Here is an 18,101-nt window from a genome sequence, read left to right as displayed (position 1 = left end):
AAAGGGATATTCCAGTTTTCGCAAATAAACATTATTCTTTCTACAATGAAAAGCTATACGATTTTCTGCATCATGATTCTTTCTGCATCAATTCCTCAGTTTTCAAGATCTCTGCTTGCAGCCATTCAATAGCAACCTTCATTTAATTGCAGAAGATAAAAAACTGTCTTGGTCATGTGATAAACACACAGATTGCTTGGCTTGTTACAAGATGCAGTTCTGATACCTTTACTGTAACAAAACGTTCACCTGTGTGTCCATCAGACCAGGACAATTTTTTTCCTCTTGAAGTAAACAATGAAGGTTGCTACTGAATCACTACAAGCAGAGTTCCTGAAAACTGTGAGGAATTGGTACAGAAAGTATATTTGAAATTGTAATAACTTTTCATTATACCAAGAATAACATTTAATTGCTGAAACAGGAATACCCCTAATAATACAAAGTGGCCACATAGAAAGTAAACTTGTGTCTAAGAATAACTAAATGATAATTCCAACAAAAAAAAATTTGGAAGTGTCAAAAGATTAGTTTAAAGGTAAAAGTATAGTATAAATATACATATAGCAGACATTAACAGTCATTTAACAGCTGTGTTATGCATTATAATAATTCACTATGTTACAGAGAATTTTCAGTGAATATGTAAAAATGGTCATATATTAGTAAAGCAGATGTTTGACCAGCAGCCAACATTTTTTAATTATGTTCTCTTTTACCTCGAGATATTGCCATTTTTCTGTGTTGATGGGACGGGTATTTTTGTAAAAAATAAAAACCAAAAAAACAACTGGATGTGACGTCATATTTCTTGTCATTTTTGCATTAGTGTCTTACCAACCGACAAAAAATTGTCACTGTTTTGGAAGATAAGTGAGATGTACTACACAAAGGAACAGAAAAGCATTTCATGGACAGTATACTTTTACTGCCTGTGTAATTAATACGAGCACAAGGGCTTAGTATTTGCTCCCTTGTACAAGAGGCACAACATCAACAAAGCTGCTCGAAAACAATGGGGAGCTCTACCAGGTGCAGTCAAAGACCATGCGGCAGTAAGGACAGCATAATAGGAGATAAAGAGGATCCTAGGTGCACTTGCCACTGCGGTAGGTATTACAGTACAACAGTAGCATCAATTCACACATAAAAAGGGATGTTTCAGCTCTCCTGACATGAACTCTGCATTGTGCCATTCCTCTTGGAGTATGTTCACACAGTGACCAAAAACGTCCGAAAATACGGAGCTGTTTTCAGGTGAAGACAGCTCCTGATTTTCAGACGTCTTTGTAGCAATTCGCGTTTTTCGCGGCGTATTTTACGGACGTTATTGGAGCTGTTTTTCAATGGAGTCAATGAAAAACGGCTCCAAAAACTTCCCAAGAAGTGACATGCTCTTTTTTTTCGCAGGCGTCTTGACAGCGACGCGTAAAATTACACCTCATGGAAACAGAACACCGTAAAACCCATTGAAAGCAATGGGCAGATGTTTGTAGGCGTAAATTGAGCCGTTTTTCCAGGCGTAATTCGAGGCGTAAAACGCCCGAATTACGTCTGAAAACACTGCGTGTGAACATACCCTTATTCTTCCTGGAAACACATGAATAAATTGACAACTGGAAATACCATTCCCTTTGTCAATTGTTTTTGCTTATAAGGCTATGTTGACAGGGGGGAATCGCTGCGTAAAAGCCTACATCATATCCGTCCTGGGCGCCGCAGGGAGTTCCGGACAGAAAACCACACTAAATTGTGGTGCGGTTTTTCGTCCGGAATATCTGATGTGGAAAACTGCATGTTAGAGGAAAAAGTTTCTTACTTACATAGCCATGGAAACACATCCCTCTGCCGTCCTGCCTCCTGGGATGAAACGTCATCCCAGGAAGCCTGACTGGACAAAGAAGCTCAGTATAAGATTTTACATTTTTTTTGAGTTGCGTTTTTTTGCAATGGAGAAAACAAAACAGTAATTACGCAAATACAATTGACGTGCTGCGGATTACAAAACCACACCGCAGGTCAATTGCTCAGTGTTTTTCCGCTTATCATTTACGAGGTGGACAAGATTTGTTCATATCTCATCCACTTTTCTGTTACTGTATTATGCTGCAGTTTTTCTGCATCAAAATCCTTTGCGGAAAATCTGCAGTATTTACGCTACGTATGAACTTACCCTAATTTTACTTTCTCCGCGGTTTATCTTAAAGCGGTTGTCCCACGAACTCCTGAACACAAAAAAACGCCACTCATCTATAGGATACACCTATTTAATGCTAATAATGAATGAAAATAATGTCTAAACTCATACACTATGTTCACCTTTTTTTCTGTTCTTTGTTACCCCCTTCTTTCCGTTCGATTGGTGGCTTTTGAGCGGGCAGGAGCACCGCATCACGTGCCGCTCCTGCCGCTCTAGCTCACAGTAGTTCCTTGAAATCTCTGAAGCAGGTTCTTCGTTCTGTAGTCCCCCTCCCTAGGCAGCCAAAAGACTAGTTTGTCAGAGCCAGAGGAGTAGAATGCAACTGAGCATGCTCCACTTCTGCTCTGACAAGTAAAGAAGAAGGATAGGTATATTCAATGGGTCACATCACAAGGAGCAATCACTGCGCAGCACCGAGCTGGAGCAGTGAAAAGGACAACAATGGGCGAATGTATGTCCATTGCTGCCCGATGTAGAAGGTGGACACACACAACGGACACAGAAGAAAAAGTTCAATACATTTAAATAGAAAAATTACTTATTTTTCCACTTTCTTTCACTCTATAAATCATATTTTTCATGAGAAAACCTATTTGACCCTTTGATGACGCGTAACAACTGTAGGTCACGGCCGCGAAGGGGAGAGTATGAAGCCAGCTTACGTCTGAGCCCCTCCATACTCAGCGGGTGTCGGCTGTATGTTACAGATGACTCTACACTGCAACAGCCGGTTCAGAGATAAGTCAGATCCCGGTCCTTTAACCACTTAGATGTCGTGGTTAATAGCAACCGCATCTAAACCGTTAGAAAAGGGGGCTCTCCGTCACCCTATCGACCTCCTGCCGATAATAGTCATGGCAGCCTGGGGGACTAAACAAGGCCCCCAGGTTTGCCATCATATGCTCCTATTATAGGAGTCGGTACAAATGACAATACACTATAGTATAGAAGTATTGCAGCAGTGTATTTTTCCAGAGATTAAACGACTGATTTTTCAAGTCGCCTAGGAAAACTATTTTTGGGAGAAAATTCTCTTTAATAAAAAGTCTATTCATGTCAATTTACCTTTTAATTACCAATAATCAGTAGAAACATTGTTGAATAAAGGAGTCAAATGAAGAAACTTTAATTTTTCTTGTGCAATTGTATATACATAAACTGTAGTAATATTTTCCTATATGTACATTCTTCCGGTAGTCATTAAAACATCAAAACTAATTTACAAACTGCAGGGACAGACTGAATAATATGCACATATGCTCCACACCAAAGAAATTATTTACCTGGTTAATGGTGTTTAACAAATCTCATGTTGGTCGCCCTGCAGTATGACCTATCAGTGTTATAAATGATTACTTTTATTGTATATTACCTATTCATAATAGAATTATTCATGTCATTGGCAGGCTCTTTAATATTAAGGTGTATATAATATGCAATAAGGACTTATTCACACGAACGGGGTAATCGGCCGTGTGACCTAAATTAAAATAAATGTACCTCTATGGGGCTATTCAAACGGCCGTTTTTTTAACAGACCGTGTGAACGGTCCTATGTCCTATTTTTGCCCGTTTTCATGAATCCCCCAATAGATTCAAGTCTATGAGGGATCTGTGAAATCTGGTCCCACAACGGTGCAAATCGGCCTTGAAAAACTACTGTTTTTCACAGCCAATTTGATACCTGTATGTGTGAATAATCCCTAACAAAAGATGTTAGTGGGTGCACCCAGTAAACCTCCCGAGTTTTATACGTTTTTATCATTATGGTAGGCAACAGACACTTCTAAATAGCATTTTTACCTTTGAACGCCATTTATACATAGACAAGATGTGTAATGCAAAAAACATGTACTGTAGATATTTTATAAGAACTGTCAATAAAATGAATGATAGACAATACTTCCATGAATCATGTTTCAATGTGAATTGGTCATTGTACAATGTACTCATATTATAGCAGATTTCTTACTTGTAACAAGCATTATAACAATATTCAGATGCTATGGTTTAAAATAATGGTTTACAATGGTTTCTTTGTAGGAGAGTTGAAGATATATGCAACACTGCATTATTTTCATTAACCCTTCATATTTTATTTATATTGATCCGCAATTATTGTGAATCAAACAAATGTTACTGAAATAAGTTTTTACCCTATAACAACTTGGATACTTTTTTAATACCACTTACCACTTTAATACAAGCACTGACTGTTAAATATTTCCACTGGTCATAAAAATTTGACATAACATAAAAAAGTGTTCCACTTTAATAATTTCTGGATAAAATGTTTTATTCAATGTACTAAAACCTAGGCCCGGACTGAAGCCCACTTACGCCTCTTAAAAAGATTGTACATGTGCCACAATGTGAAATCGAGCTGGTTTAGATTTCCGCTATAATTTACACTAGCTTCAGGTGTAAATTATAGTAAATCTATCTGCCCATGAGTGACCCAGTGCCTTCCTGCTAAGCTACATCTGGTAAGTGAAGAGAAAAAGCATAAAATGGTAAAAAGTCGTGTATATTAAATATGCAGATACTCTAAATTCCCAGCTATTAACTGTATATGAGGACGCCTTTCAGAAGGGTGAATTGCCAGTCTCGATGAAGGATGCCACTATAGTTGTCATTTTGAAACCGGGAAAAAATTCAGAGGAATGTGAGTCGTACCGCCCGATATCCCTACTCAATGTGGATTATAAAATCCTAACCAAACTTTTAGCTAATAGACTTAGTGGTGCTATCACAGATATTATTCATCCGGACCAATCCGGTTTTATCCCAGGCAAATCAACATCGGATAATATCCGCAGAGCTCAGGTAGTGACCCAGATAGGGTGGTGGGAGCAGCAAGACTGGGCATTGGCCTCGCTGGACGCGGCTAAGGCCTTTGATTCAGTAGAGTGGCCTTATTTGTTTGAGGTCCTTCGCAGATTTGGATTTGGCGAGAGATTCCTTAAATGGATTAACATCCTATACAAAGATCCGAAGGCATCGGTGTTGGTCAATGGGATTTTGTCTCCCTCCTTTTGTCTCCATAGAGGTACGAGGCAGGGATGCCCCCTGTCCCCTCTTCTGTTTGCAGTGGCCATTGAGCCCCTGGCTATCCGCATCCGTCTAGATGCGGCTTTTCAGGGTATCCGCATAGGACCACGGGAGGATCGGATTGGTCTTTATGCCGATGACATGATTTTGTATATGGCTAATCCAAACGCCTCCTTACCAAGAGCAATGACAATACTGGAAGAGTTTGGACGGTTCTCAGGCCTATATATCAACTGGAGTAAGTCATTTCTTATGCCCCTTAGACCCGATAACTGTGGGTGGGATAGGGACTTCCAGGGCCTGCAGGTGGTTTCCGGTTTTAAATACTTAGGGGTCCATATAGTTAGGGATAGTGGCGCTTCATATGACCTAAATATATATCCCCTGTTGACATATCTGAGGGATAAATTTGCTGTTTGGAAGGCGCTCCCTATATCGACGGCAGGAAGAATAAATTTAATTAAGATGATAGTGCTGCCCAAAATGTTATACCTCCTAGAACACGCGGACACCCTGGTCCCTAAACGATTTTTCAACTTGGTAAGCTCCTTATTTTCCTCATTTGTATGGGGGGAGAGTCGCCCCAAACTTAAACTTGGCACGCTCCAACGACCCAAGGAACAGGCAGGGGCTGCTCTACCTGACGTGTTTTTGTATTACTTGGCAGGCCAATTAAGATTTATTAAAACATGGGTGGCTGAGGAACCAATGCCTAATGCAGATCTCCACTTGGCCCATTTTCTTAGGATTCCCTCTTTGTGGCCCATACTTGAGCCGCATGGATATAGCCCCAGGCATTCCTTGCCAATAATTAAACTAGCCAAACAGGTTTGGTCACACGTTAAGAAAGTTCTGGGATGGGAGGACATAGTTGCAGAGCTGCCACTTTGGTCTCATCAGGGTCTTTCTCATTTTAAGGGGATGCAGGATTCTGATTTTTGGATTGAAGTAGGTGTAGCGCAGGTGCAAAACCTGATAGATGACGAGGGACATATGATATCAGCCAGAGAGATACAGGATACATTCCGGATCCCTGAGAGAGACGCATTCCGCTGTGTACAAATTAGGCATGCTTTAAAATCCCAGTTCAGGGAAGATCAGAGATCCATTTCTTCACTTCCACTCATTGGTATTCTGAGAACACAGGGACCAAGGGGGATGGTGTCTGCACTTTATACTTACCTCCTGTCGCAGAGGGTCGCTCACGCTGAGGTGTCGGTTGAGGTTGGATGGAGGGGTCTTATTCCTACATTATCTAGTGAGGACTGGGGGGAGGCCATGGGATCACATCTCTTGGTCTCGCCTGCAGCGAACAATAAATTGACACAATTGTACATCATACACAGATGTTATATTACCCCCATTAGATTATATCGGATGGGAAGGGCACCTAACACACAATGTCCTAGATGCTCTCAAGATCAAGCTGGCTTTGATCACATGATGTGGTTATGCCCAGTCATAGCCAATTTCTGGAAAGAAGTGACGCAAATACTGTCCTCAATTATGACCAACCCGATTCCATGTGAACCAGGTCTATGTTTATTGGGGCTGTTGGGAGAGAGACCCCGGACACACTATGAGGGTATCTTCCTGCGAGAAGCCCTGTTCTTAGCCAGAAAAGCGATAGCCATCCGATGGATGGGGGACACTTTTCCGGATACATCGCAATGGAAAAGCCTGGTCAATGCTATTCTCCCATATGAAAATATAGTATATAAACATAGAGGATGTCAATATAAATTCTTGAAAATCTGGGGAGAGTGGTGCTCCTCACCTCTTGCCTCTTTCAGCGTGGGTGACCTTAGAGAATCCTTACCACTTCAAGTAGGAGGGATCTGAGATCTATATGACCGGGTATTTTGATGCCCTAGATGTGAGAATGGAGCTTGATCCTGGTAAATAACGGCGACCTGTATGTCTATAGATTCACAAATAAGTGTGACACTGACCTGCCTGCGTGCAGTGAGTATTTGGAGTCTCCTGTGACTCGCTTTCATGTATAAATGTAAATTGCAAACTCTTGTTTCTAATGTGTATTCATGGTATGCAGGAACGTTAATGTTAATGTCATTATTCTGTTTCCATTTGCTGATGATTTTTGTATGTACTTTTACAATAAACCGAGTTTAAAAAAAAAAAATGGTAAAAAGTCACAAATTATTGAGCAAATATGGCGTGAACAATAATTTGTGACATTTAATGTAAAAAAAAGTGTCTTAAAGCTGAGCTTAAGTCCTGCCCTAGTGTTCAAAGAGATTGTCAACTCGAGACAACCACTTTGCATATGGCATAAATGGGTATATGATAGTAATAGAGTGGGTCCCCCAATCTTGACAACACTATTAGCCAGAGCAGAGAGATGCCACACGATCTGGCCAAAAGTACGTTAACACCTGACCATCACACCTATATGAGCTTGTTGGACAATCTAAAACCATGGGAATTCAGCTGTGTTCACACATGGCGGATACAACTGCAGCAGTCACATGGGATAAAACACGTTGCGGGAAATCCGCAGTGTTTCCGCTAAGTGTCGACATACCCTTAAGATGGAGTTGGCCCCTATTTTGCAGCTATAAAAGCTTCCACTCTTCTGGAAAGGCTTTCTACAATATTTTAGAGTGGGACTGTGGGAATTTGTACCCATTTAGCCAAAAGAGCATTTGTGAGGTCAGGCACCAATGTTGGATGAGAAGGTCTGGCTTGCATCGACGTTCCAATTCATCCCAAAACCATGTGTTTTTCATAGCAATTAAAGGGCACATGAAAATCGCTAAGAAAACTGCAGTAAAAACGCAATCAAAATGCCGAGTGAAATCTCAGTCTCAGGGTATGTTCACACGCTTAACCAAAAACGTCTGAAAATACACAGCTGTTTTCAAGGGAAAACAGCACCTGATTTTCAGACATTTTTTGAGCAACTCGCGTTTTTTGCAGCGTTTTTGGAGCGGTTTTCAATAGAGTCTATGAGAAAACGGCTCCAAAAACGTCCCAAGAAGTATCCTGCACTTCTTTTGACGAGCAGTCATTTTACGCGCCATATTTTGACAGCTCGTCTGCACAGAACATCGTAAGACCCATTGCAAGCAATGGGCAGATGTTTGCCGACGTATTGGAGCCGTCTTTTCAGGCGTAATTCGAGGCGTAAAACGCCTCCATTAGGTCTGAAAAGAGGTCGTGTGAACATACCCTAAGGCAATATTCAGAGGAAGGTGTGAAATATCGTTCGGAACCGGGTTTCACGGATGCCTCATAGACTTGAGTCTATTGAGAGTCCGTTAAAACAGAAAAAATAGGACATGTCCTATTTTTTCACGGGCCCTTCACACGATCAGTTAAAACAACAGCCGTGTAAACAGCCCCATAGAAATACATGCAGCCATGTGACGGCCGTTAAAAAAAACAAACGTCCGTCACACATACTATTTATATGTTCATCTGAATAAGCCCCTGAACAGATAACTATTTGGCGAACAGTATTTTATTTAGGTAAATTGGGATCATATGTGTAGATAAGTAAGGGAGTAACTGAAAGCTTCCTGTTAGGCTGGATTCGCACGAGCATGTTCGGTCCGTAAAGGACGGAACGTATTTCGGCCGCAAGTCCCGGACCGAACACACTGCAGGGAGCCGGGCTCCTAGCATCATAGTTATGTACTACGCTAAGAGTCCCTGCCTCTCCGTAGAACTACTGTCCCGTACTGAAAACATGATTACAGTACGGGACAGTTATCCCGCAGTGAGGCAGGGACTCCTAGCGTCGTACATAACTATGATGCTAGGAGCCCGGCTCCCTGCAGTGTGTTCGGTCCGGGACTTGCGGCCGAAATACGTTCCGTCCTTTACGGACCGAACATGCTCGTGCGAATCCAGCCTTAGAGTGATACGAGTGCGTTTTTTCGATAAAGTTTTCCACCGCTCTGCAAAAAATGTGGCAAACCCGCATCGAGAAAACGCATGCGTTAAGCGCCAACCGTGGGAAAAACGTATGCGTTTTCTTAAAGCCTCACGGTGTGAATACACCCGAATACAAACCTTAGTGGTGGCAGATTTGAGTGATTAATAGTTAGGGTATGTTTACACGGCAGCCTCCGTTACGGCTGAAATTACGGAGCTGTTTTGAGGAGAAAACAGCTCCGGAATTTCAGACGTAATGGCAAGTGCAGGCGCAATTACGCTGCGTCCATTACAGACGTAATTTGAGCTGTTTTTCCATGGAGTCAATGGAAAACGGCTCCAATTATGTCTCAAGAAGTGACAGGCACTTCTTTGACGTGGGAGTCTTTTTTACGCGCCGTCTTTTGACAGCGGCGTGTAAAAAAAATGACGCTTTGGAGCCGCATTTTCGGACGTAATTTGCGGCTAAAACGCCCGAATTACGTCCGTAAATAGGGTGTGTGTGTGAACCCAGCCTTAGTGTGATATATATATATATATATATATATTGTTGGATATTAATAATTTCCAATAGGCCAGGTGATTTTGTATTGATTAACCCTGGCACACCCACACCTTTCACGGACTCTACTGAGGGTGCTCGTGACACTCTCCTATACACGTGCACACTTGGAATTTCAAACTACATAAACCAAAAAGCCTGTGCACCTAATACTAATGTAAATTTATAACAAACAGTGTTCTACGTTTTCCACAACTCATTTAATAAAGTAGTAGCGCCCAACAGATTGTGTGAATGTGGCTCTTTTTTTATAGCAACGTGCTGCCGGAGTTAAAAAATGTGTTGTCAGCTACGCTTACCATCATTATCCGATATTTATGTAGGCAGAAACAACGCAGCCTCCTACCATGTGAGATAAAATAACAGTATAACTGTTCGGACTTCTTGGAGCAAAAGTTATATTCTTTTCAGTATAGAAATTTTAGAACCCAGCCTGGGAGCAGTTTTCCAGTCCAAATGAAGAAAGATGGAGAAGGCGCCATAAAGCAGCAGACAGTTTTCTATTCACCACTTGAACGATTAACCTAAACTTTTCACTGATTAAAGATGGCAGGATAGTAAAGTTTAATATGTGTAATGCCAATGCACTGCATTGTGTATGTACTCATTTACAAAGCAAAAGCAATTAAAAATTTTTTTTTTAATAGAATTGATTAATACATAAATAAATATAAACATGTCTGCCAACAGTAGTTGCTAAAATTATCTACTTTATTTTCCTGGCAACATTAATAAAGCATTTTTTCAGGGACTTCTGGCCAGTGCTTTAAAAGATTTCGGCTGATCTAGTTAAAATACGGCCACATCACTAAACTGCTTTTGTATGGTATTATTTGATAAGCATTTTAATGGACAATAACAGAAGCATTGAAAAAAAAAAAAGGAAACATTGCTAGCGTTTGCAATTTCATATGAAATATAGAGAATGGAAAAAACAAATTTTTGTTCAGTTATCAAGTGTTTCCATCAGAGAAACGTGAAATATGATTGGAAAATTACCTACTGTCAAGCCTAGTTTGACCTGGAGATCCACAGCATGAGAAGTTTTGAAAATATTAGAAGCAATACTATAATCAATCGACTTGGTCAAACAACAAAAACTGGTCCACTTGGCTAACATACTAAACAGTTTATATATTCCATAGGGAAAAAAATTGTCCATTTCCACAATGGAATCTGGCAGAAGAGACAACCAATAGTGTACAGAAGAAGGGAAGTAGGTTATTGTGTCATTGTAATCCCCTTAATACCCCAGTGGTTGCTGATCTCTGATACAGCCTGTTTGGTGGCAGTCACAGTTTGGGAGAGCTTACTGCATATGCATTTATACAGCGCCCATTAACTGAATAGGAGCGGCACAAATCTGTATGCAGTGACCAGCTTATTATTCAGGGGGATCTAGAGAAATCTAACAGAAAAATGGAGCTCAGGATCCTATAACATTCTATAAGATATATTATAACATTAAATAGCAAAGAATTCTACATCTATCTAAATAAATAAATCAAAATGATAGCGACACCTTAACCCCTTTACTATCCTAGACCACCTATGATGTACCCATTACCTCTTTACTGCCAGAGAAAACACCACTTAACTCTGCTTGCTTATGGGGCAGTCTGGTGCCAATATTGTATATAGGGGGATCTTCGCTGTCACTGTTTATAGGGGGCACTCTGATGGCTATGAAGGTGCTATTAATATATCATACCTATGCCCCGTCCCCTTCATAAAATCCTTCATAGGCCCTGGAGACAACTCACTCAGACTCAAAGCTGTAAATCCTACCAAATGTGCCTTAACTAAACATTGATTAAGCCAAAAAAGAATACCTATAAATTCAAGGTCATATATCAATGAATAAAGTTGCATATATGGGACCCCATGCATAGAAACACCCAAAAGTTATCCCCATATGCTATAATGAGACAAGATCAAACGTATCTTAGAAAAAATACAAAATGACTTTATTAAAGACAGACAGCACAGTTGATCAAGACAATTTAAAAATTACCACCCATAAAAACAATGTACAACAGTACACAGAAGACAGTGTTGAATATGAGGCAGGGCAAACAATGGTAGTATAACAATATCAACGATTATACAGTATGTATACTGATGATGATCACCATAACAAGGGCCTATAGAATGGCCACAAAAATTGTAAAGTCACAGTCATAGAGAAGAAACTCATTAAGACCTCAAGATACGCATACCAAAAGACCCACCATGCGCCATTCCACTGCCACAACACTGTCAGAACACCCCAACGCGCGTTTCGCACCTGGCACCTGACGAAGCCAGGTGCGAAACGCGCATTGGGGTGTTCTGACAATATGACAACCTCATCCCCAAATATGCAATGTATTTTCGCATAAAATTCTGCAACAATTCTGCCGAGTGTGAATGTATCCTAATAGACATTTACTCCATTTTCTAATAATCACCAAAAATGTTTTTTTCCCAATATGAAGAAATAGTAATTTAATACCTTACCTTTGAAGGCAGTTGTTTTGTAGTTGTGCTCTATTGAAGAAATAACGTCTTTCCAGAAATCATACTTCTTTTGCCCATCAATCTGTATGTTAAAAACACAAGCACTGTGTATATGAATATTTTTGTAACCAAGTAAAAAAGAAAAAATCTCTTTTATTAGACAAAACAACTAAAGCTATGTTCCCATCTGTGATATATTTTCTGTTGCTCTGTTCCATCAGAGGAACAGAAAAATGGGAAAAACGGAGGCGCTGGATCTGTTGCACGATGGAGACCAATGGCGCCTGACCGTGCCTCTAACGCAGATATGAAGAGAGCCTGTTTGCTTGACTGTTATAGAATTAGGAAAAGGATTCCCAAGAGGTAGGATACATCAGAATTATAAAGGGTAAGGAGAAAGAGGCAGCACTCCAAGGTTCAAAAAATAGAAAGTTTATTCACCCATCAGTGAAAAAGGTGCAACGTTTCGGCTGCTCAATGCAGCCTTAGTCAAGTAATATAAAACAGACCGTTCAGTGCTTTTATACAACCCACAATGGGAGGAGTTACAAAACGGATGTAAACATTCAGTACAAAATTTTAAGTTTATAAGTGTATATCAAATCGACCATTAAGGTCCATCATCATAATGTTATGACATTTATAAGATTGTGTTTAGTGAACATCCAAGAAGGTGTTTTATTCAAATAAAGTGACATAGTGACAGATCGCACAAGATATCCTGATTAGAGTCAAAATATTCTGCAGCTGCGCAAACTCAGGTGGAAGAAATCAATGCACATGTGTGTATATTTTATGAATGAACATACAAACATTGGCACTCACCCAAAACGAAGGTACATAACATGGGACGTGTAGTGCGCCAAGTTCAAACATCTACGGCGTTCATGTAGTCCAACTGCGCATGCTCAGCACTAAATCACGTGATAAAAATATCACGTGAACGGCTTTCAAAACAGCCCCATGTTAGCGTCTTAGCAACCACGCATACGTACAAGAGCGCTGGAGAGAAAACAAAGTACAGGCATCAAGAGTATAGATCCCAGACCCCAGCGTAAGTCTATTGAAATCAAAGAATCCTACTTGACCCGACCAATATAGGTGGCATGGTCCGAAATCATGACAAATATGAATGTGGATAAAACCACGTCATAGTGTCTAGATACGAAAGGGTTCTAAGGATCTCAAAGAAAATAGAGCAATTCATGCGATATATATCAATGGGGGTCATGTGTAGTAATAAAGTACAATAATATTATACAGTATCTACATCCACAAAGGGAAAAGCACGTCCATGTGTCCCTCGGCTTGGGTCAGCATCCAGAGAAGAGATTCAGTTATTTATAAATCAGACCTGAAAAATAAAAAAATAATAATAATTATCCAAACTTACAAAAAACTCAAAATTCCAGAAAAAATATGTGTGATCTAAACATAAAATAAATATAAAATGTGTATATATATATATATATATATATATATATATATATATATATAGATAGATACCCCTCATAAAAATAAAATAATTAAATTAACTCTTACTACATAAGGGGACAATATCATCCAGTAGCAGTATGGGAAAATATCACAATCCACAGTATCCTAGGCCAAAAGAAATCTATGAAAATGCTTTTAAATTATACTCAAAGTTGAGTCCCTTAGGTTGCAGCGTATCAAGTCTACTAATCCACTCCACTTCTTTCGTCCACTATCCTCCTAATCCTCAGCATCTGACTAAACGGAAGTGATTTGACCATCTTTCTAGGATGCTGACTCTCATACCTTAAAAGGTTATTAAGGTCTGTACTCTTTATAAAGAGGTCTGTCACTAGATGGTCGTCTCTAATAAGAACAGTGTCAAGAAGCTGTATTGATTCGGTTGAGCTAACCATGGTAAACTTAATATCTTGGTTCATCCCGTTGAGATCCACAAAAAACTCTTGAAGAGAGTTCTGTGTGTCAGTCCAAATGAGAGACTACTACGGAATGTAGGATTAGACTCAATACACACAAATCTACGATCAATACAAATAAGACTGAATTACCTATCCCCAGACATTTCTGTGAAGCCCAACATAGGGTTAACCAGCTTCGCTTTCTTATCATAGATCATGTACCCCCTCTTAGAAGGGGTGGTGATAGGGAGAAAGTATTAAAAAGGAAAGAAGTGGAGTGGATTAGTAGACTTGATACGCTGCAACCTAAGGGACTCAACTTTGAGTAGAATTTAAAAGCATTTACATAGATTTCTTTTGGCCTAGGATACTGTGGATTGTGATATTTTCCCATACTGCTACTGGATGATATTGTCCCCTTATGTAGTAAGAGTTAATTTAATTATTTTATTTCTATTATTATGAGGGGTATCTATATATATATATATATATATATATATATAACACGCAAAAAACAGGCAGCACTCTGTTGGTTTTAGGTGAAAAAACGTGGGTACTTTATTGCCCCATGTGCAACGTTTCAGCTCCTTCCCCTGGAGCCTTTCTCAAGCTTGAGAAAGGCTCCAGGGGAAGGAGCTGAAACGTTGTACATGGGGCAATAAAGTACCCACTTTTTTGTCACCTAAAACCAACAGAGTGCTGCCTGTTTTTTGCGTTTTATATCATTGGGATCCTGGTCTGCTCCCTTGGGCTTGCACCCACACTATACATACACACACACACACACATTTTATATTTATTTTATGTTTAGATCGCACATAATTTTTCTGGAATTTTGAGTTTTTTGTAAGTTTAATAATAATTATTATTTTTTTTATTTTTCAGGTCTGATTTATAAATAACGGAATCTCTTCTCTGGATGCTGACCCAAGCCGAGGGACACATGGACGTTTAGAGTGCTTTTTTCTTTGTGGATGTAGATACTGTATAATATTATTGTACTTTATTACTACACATGACCCCCATTGATATATATCGCCTGAATTGCTCTATTTTCTTTGAGATCCTTAGAACCCTTTCGTATCTAGACACTATGACGTGGTTTTATCCACATTCATATTTGTCATGATTTCGGACCATGCCACCGATATTGGTGATATTGGTCGGGTCAAGTAGGATTCTTTGATTTCAATAGACTTACGCTGGGGTCTGGGATCTATACTCTTGATGCCTGTACTTTGTTTTCTGTCCGGCGTTCTTGTACGTATGTGTGGTTGCTAAGACGCTAACATGGGGCTGTTTTGATAGCCGTTCCCGTGATATTTTTATCACGTGATTTAGTGCTGAGCATGCACAGTTGGACTACATGAACACCGTAGATTTTTGAACTTGGCGCACTACACGTCCCATGTTATGTACCTTCGTTTTATGTGAGTGCCAATGTTTGTATGTTTATTTATAAAATATACACACATGTGCATTGATTTCTCCCATAACATTATGATGATGGACCTTAATGGTCGATTTGATATACACTTATAAACTTTAAATTTTGTACTGAATGTTTACATCCGTTTTGTAACTCCTCCCATTGTGGGTTGTATAAAAGCACAAACTGTCTGTTTTATATTACTTGACTAAGGCTGCATTGAGCAGCCGAAACGTTGCACCTTTTTCACTGATGGGTGAATAAACTTTCTATTGTTTGAACCTTGGAGTGCTGCCTCTTTCTCCTTACATTTGTATACCATTGGGGATTCACAAGTTGGATCCCTGGAGGCCTGCACCCTTATGCCCTGGAGGTTTTTGTTCTACTGTGCTACCCATACACCTTCTCTTGGAGAATCCTAAAGGGGTTGTCTCACTTCAAGAACGCCTGTTAATATGCTCCGTTAGCAGATATAGACGTCAAATATCTCTCTTCTCGGGACTCTCTATGTGCCAGAACAAAGAGTCGCGTTGCAAGAGCGTTTCCCAGGGGCATTCATGCATTGCATGAACGGCCATTCATATGAACGGCTGGTGTTTAATGCAACATTGTGGCTGATGCATGGGAAAATGTTCCAGAATAATGCAGTTTCAGAATAAATGTTATCCCCAAATCTGCCTCCCACTGAGAAACAAATGGGGAGCCTGGTCAGAAAGAGTAAGAAGGAGGGCGTAAATTTGGGAAAGACTACTTCTCACAGGGCCCTCACCAGACCAGTTTGTAAAGGGGCCCGTGTGAAGGAGGAATGGGTGGGGAGTGAGGAAAGGAACTGGCAGGAGGGTCTTACAGTAGGGTAAAGTAAGGCCGTCAGTAAGGCCGACACGTTGACTGCTTAGAACAAAGGTCCGAGAGGGTTGCTGGAGCGTCACCGCTGGGGAAAAAAAAAATGTGAGTTCCGATTTGTTTTTTATTTTATCACATTTGCAGGTGTTTTTACAAAAACTTAACAAGTTGGATAACCTTTTTAATGTCTCTTTAAAATTGTATTATGTAACTCCACCCTATAACGAATTCATATTTCTAATGTTTAGCCAATCTAATTTCACTCAAAAGTAGATACAGGGCCCAGCAGACAGGATCACACATGTGCCATGTATCTATGCCTACTATGTGATAGGCTTAGATACAGGGCCCAGCACATACGGTGTGATACTGTCTACTGGGCCCTGTATCCAGGCCCGTATTTGCCCCTAGACACTACTGCTCTGCCTGGGGACTCCAGCACTGCTCTCGACGTCACTGTCCATATATGGACAGTGATGTCAGGAGTTCCCCAAGGTATACATTTAACGTATATACCTGTGACGGATGCCATACTGTTGCATCAGTTACCCAGGCCTTATTGACATCTGCGTTGGAGAGTCCGTTAGGGGCCTCCTTCGCAGATTTAGCCAAAAGTACCGGAAACAATAGCGCAACATGCTGCGCTATTGTTTCTAGTAAAACCTCGGACCACCCGACGGAACCCATTAAAGTCAATGGGTTCCGTCGGGTGCCGGTTGTCTCCTGCACTTCCAGTATTTTCGTTGTTCTGCTCCTCTGATGGAGCAGAACAATGCAATGCCGAACGCAGATGTGAACAGTGCCTTACCTGGATAGAAGCGATTATTCACCTACTTTTGAAAGTAGGTGAATGACTGCTAATAACTCCTAGCAAAGGGACTCCTTTGTATCTGAAGGAATCTCCGCACTAGGTTATTTTAGTGCCGCACGCACCCGAGATGAACCGGAATTCTGGTACATCTCGGGTTGATCCTGCGTCCCTTACAAGCATCAGTTAGCTAAGCATTGACAGCTCTAAGCTGTTATTGGTTAGTTTACATCACATGGTGCCCGGTTACCTCAGTTCATTGTCCTACTTTTAAAAGCAGGTCTATGAATGGGGATAACCCAGGACCACATGATGTAAACTAACCAATGACAGCTTAGACTGTCACTGCTTTGTTTACTTTAATGGACCCAGGAAAGGTAAGTATGATAACTGCTTTGCTTTTTTATGAGTAACTAATGTTTTTGGTTTTTTTACAGGTTCGGTTGTTGGACTATGTCGGATTCGATGAATGTTTTTTTTAATTTCAATAAAATATTTTTTCTGCGTCTTTGTATTTTTGAAAACTTTATTACTATCGCCTTAGTAATGGCCGCTGGCTGATTGACAGCATCCATTACTAAGGCAGGGGGCTTAGTGTTAGCCAGTGTAAAGGCTAACACTAACCCCCATTATAACCCTGGTACCCACCGCAACCAGGGGTACCGGTAAAAGTCGGGTGCAATCTCCAGTACCCAACCATCAGCAGTGGCTGGGCACTGGGGCAGCTGCAGGCTGGTATTATTAGGCTGGGAAAGGCCAGAAATCGTGGTCCTTCTCACCCTCCTGCTATGTTATATCTGGCTGGTTATGAAAAATGGGGGGGGACCCACACGTTATTTATTTTATTTTTTTTAATAAATAATTGGAAAAAATTATTTGGGGACCCCCCATTTTTCATAACCAGCCAGATACAA

The 18,101-nt window shown here is 40.4% G+C and overlaps 1 protein-coding gene across 2 annotated transcripts in view; it reads right to left on the bottom strand.

Moving 5' to 3' along the window:
* NT5DC1 (5'-nucleotidase domain containing 1) overlaps positions 1-18,101 on the bottom strand; it is a 318,179-nt gene that overhangs the window by 251,348 nt on the left and 48,730 nt on the right. For both annotated transcript variants that reach the window (XM_075864237.1, XM_075864236.1), the window contains exon 6: positions 12,213-12,294. In XM_075864237.1, coding sequence (XP_075720352.1) covers positions 12,213-12,294 — 82 coding nt within the window. The remainder of the gene's footprint in view (positions 1-12,212; positions 12,295-18,101) is intronic.

The sequence above is a fragment of the Rhinoderma darwinii genome, chromosome 4 (genome assembly GCF_050947455.1).
Source record: "Rhinoderma darwinii isolate aRhiDar2 chromosome 4, aRhiDar2.hap1, whole genome shotgun sequence".
Taxonomy (NCBI): Eukaryota; Metazoa; Chordata; class Amphibia; order Anura; family Rhinodermatidae; genus Rhinoderma; species Rhinoderma darwinii.
Note: the sequence above shows the minus strand (reverse complement) of the source record. Positions and strands in the feature narration are given on the sequence as shown.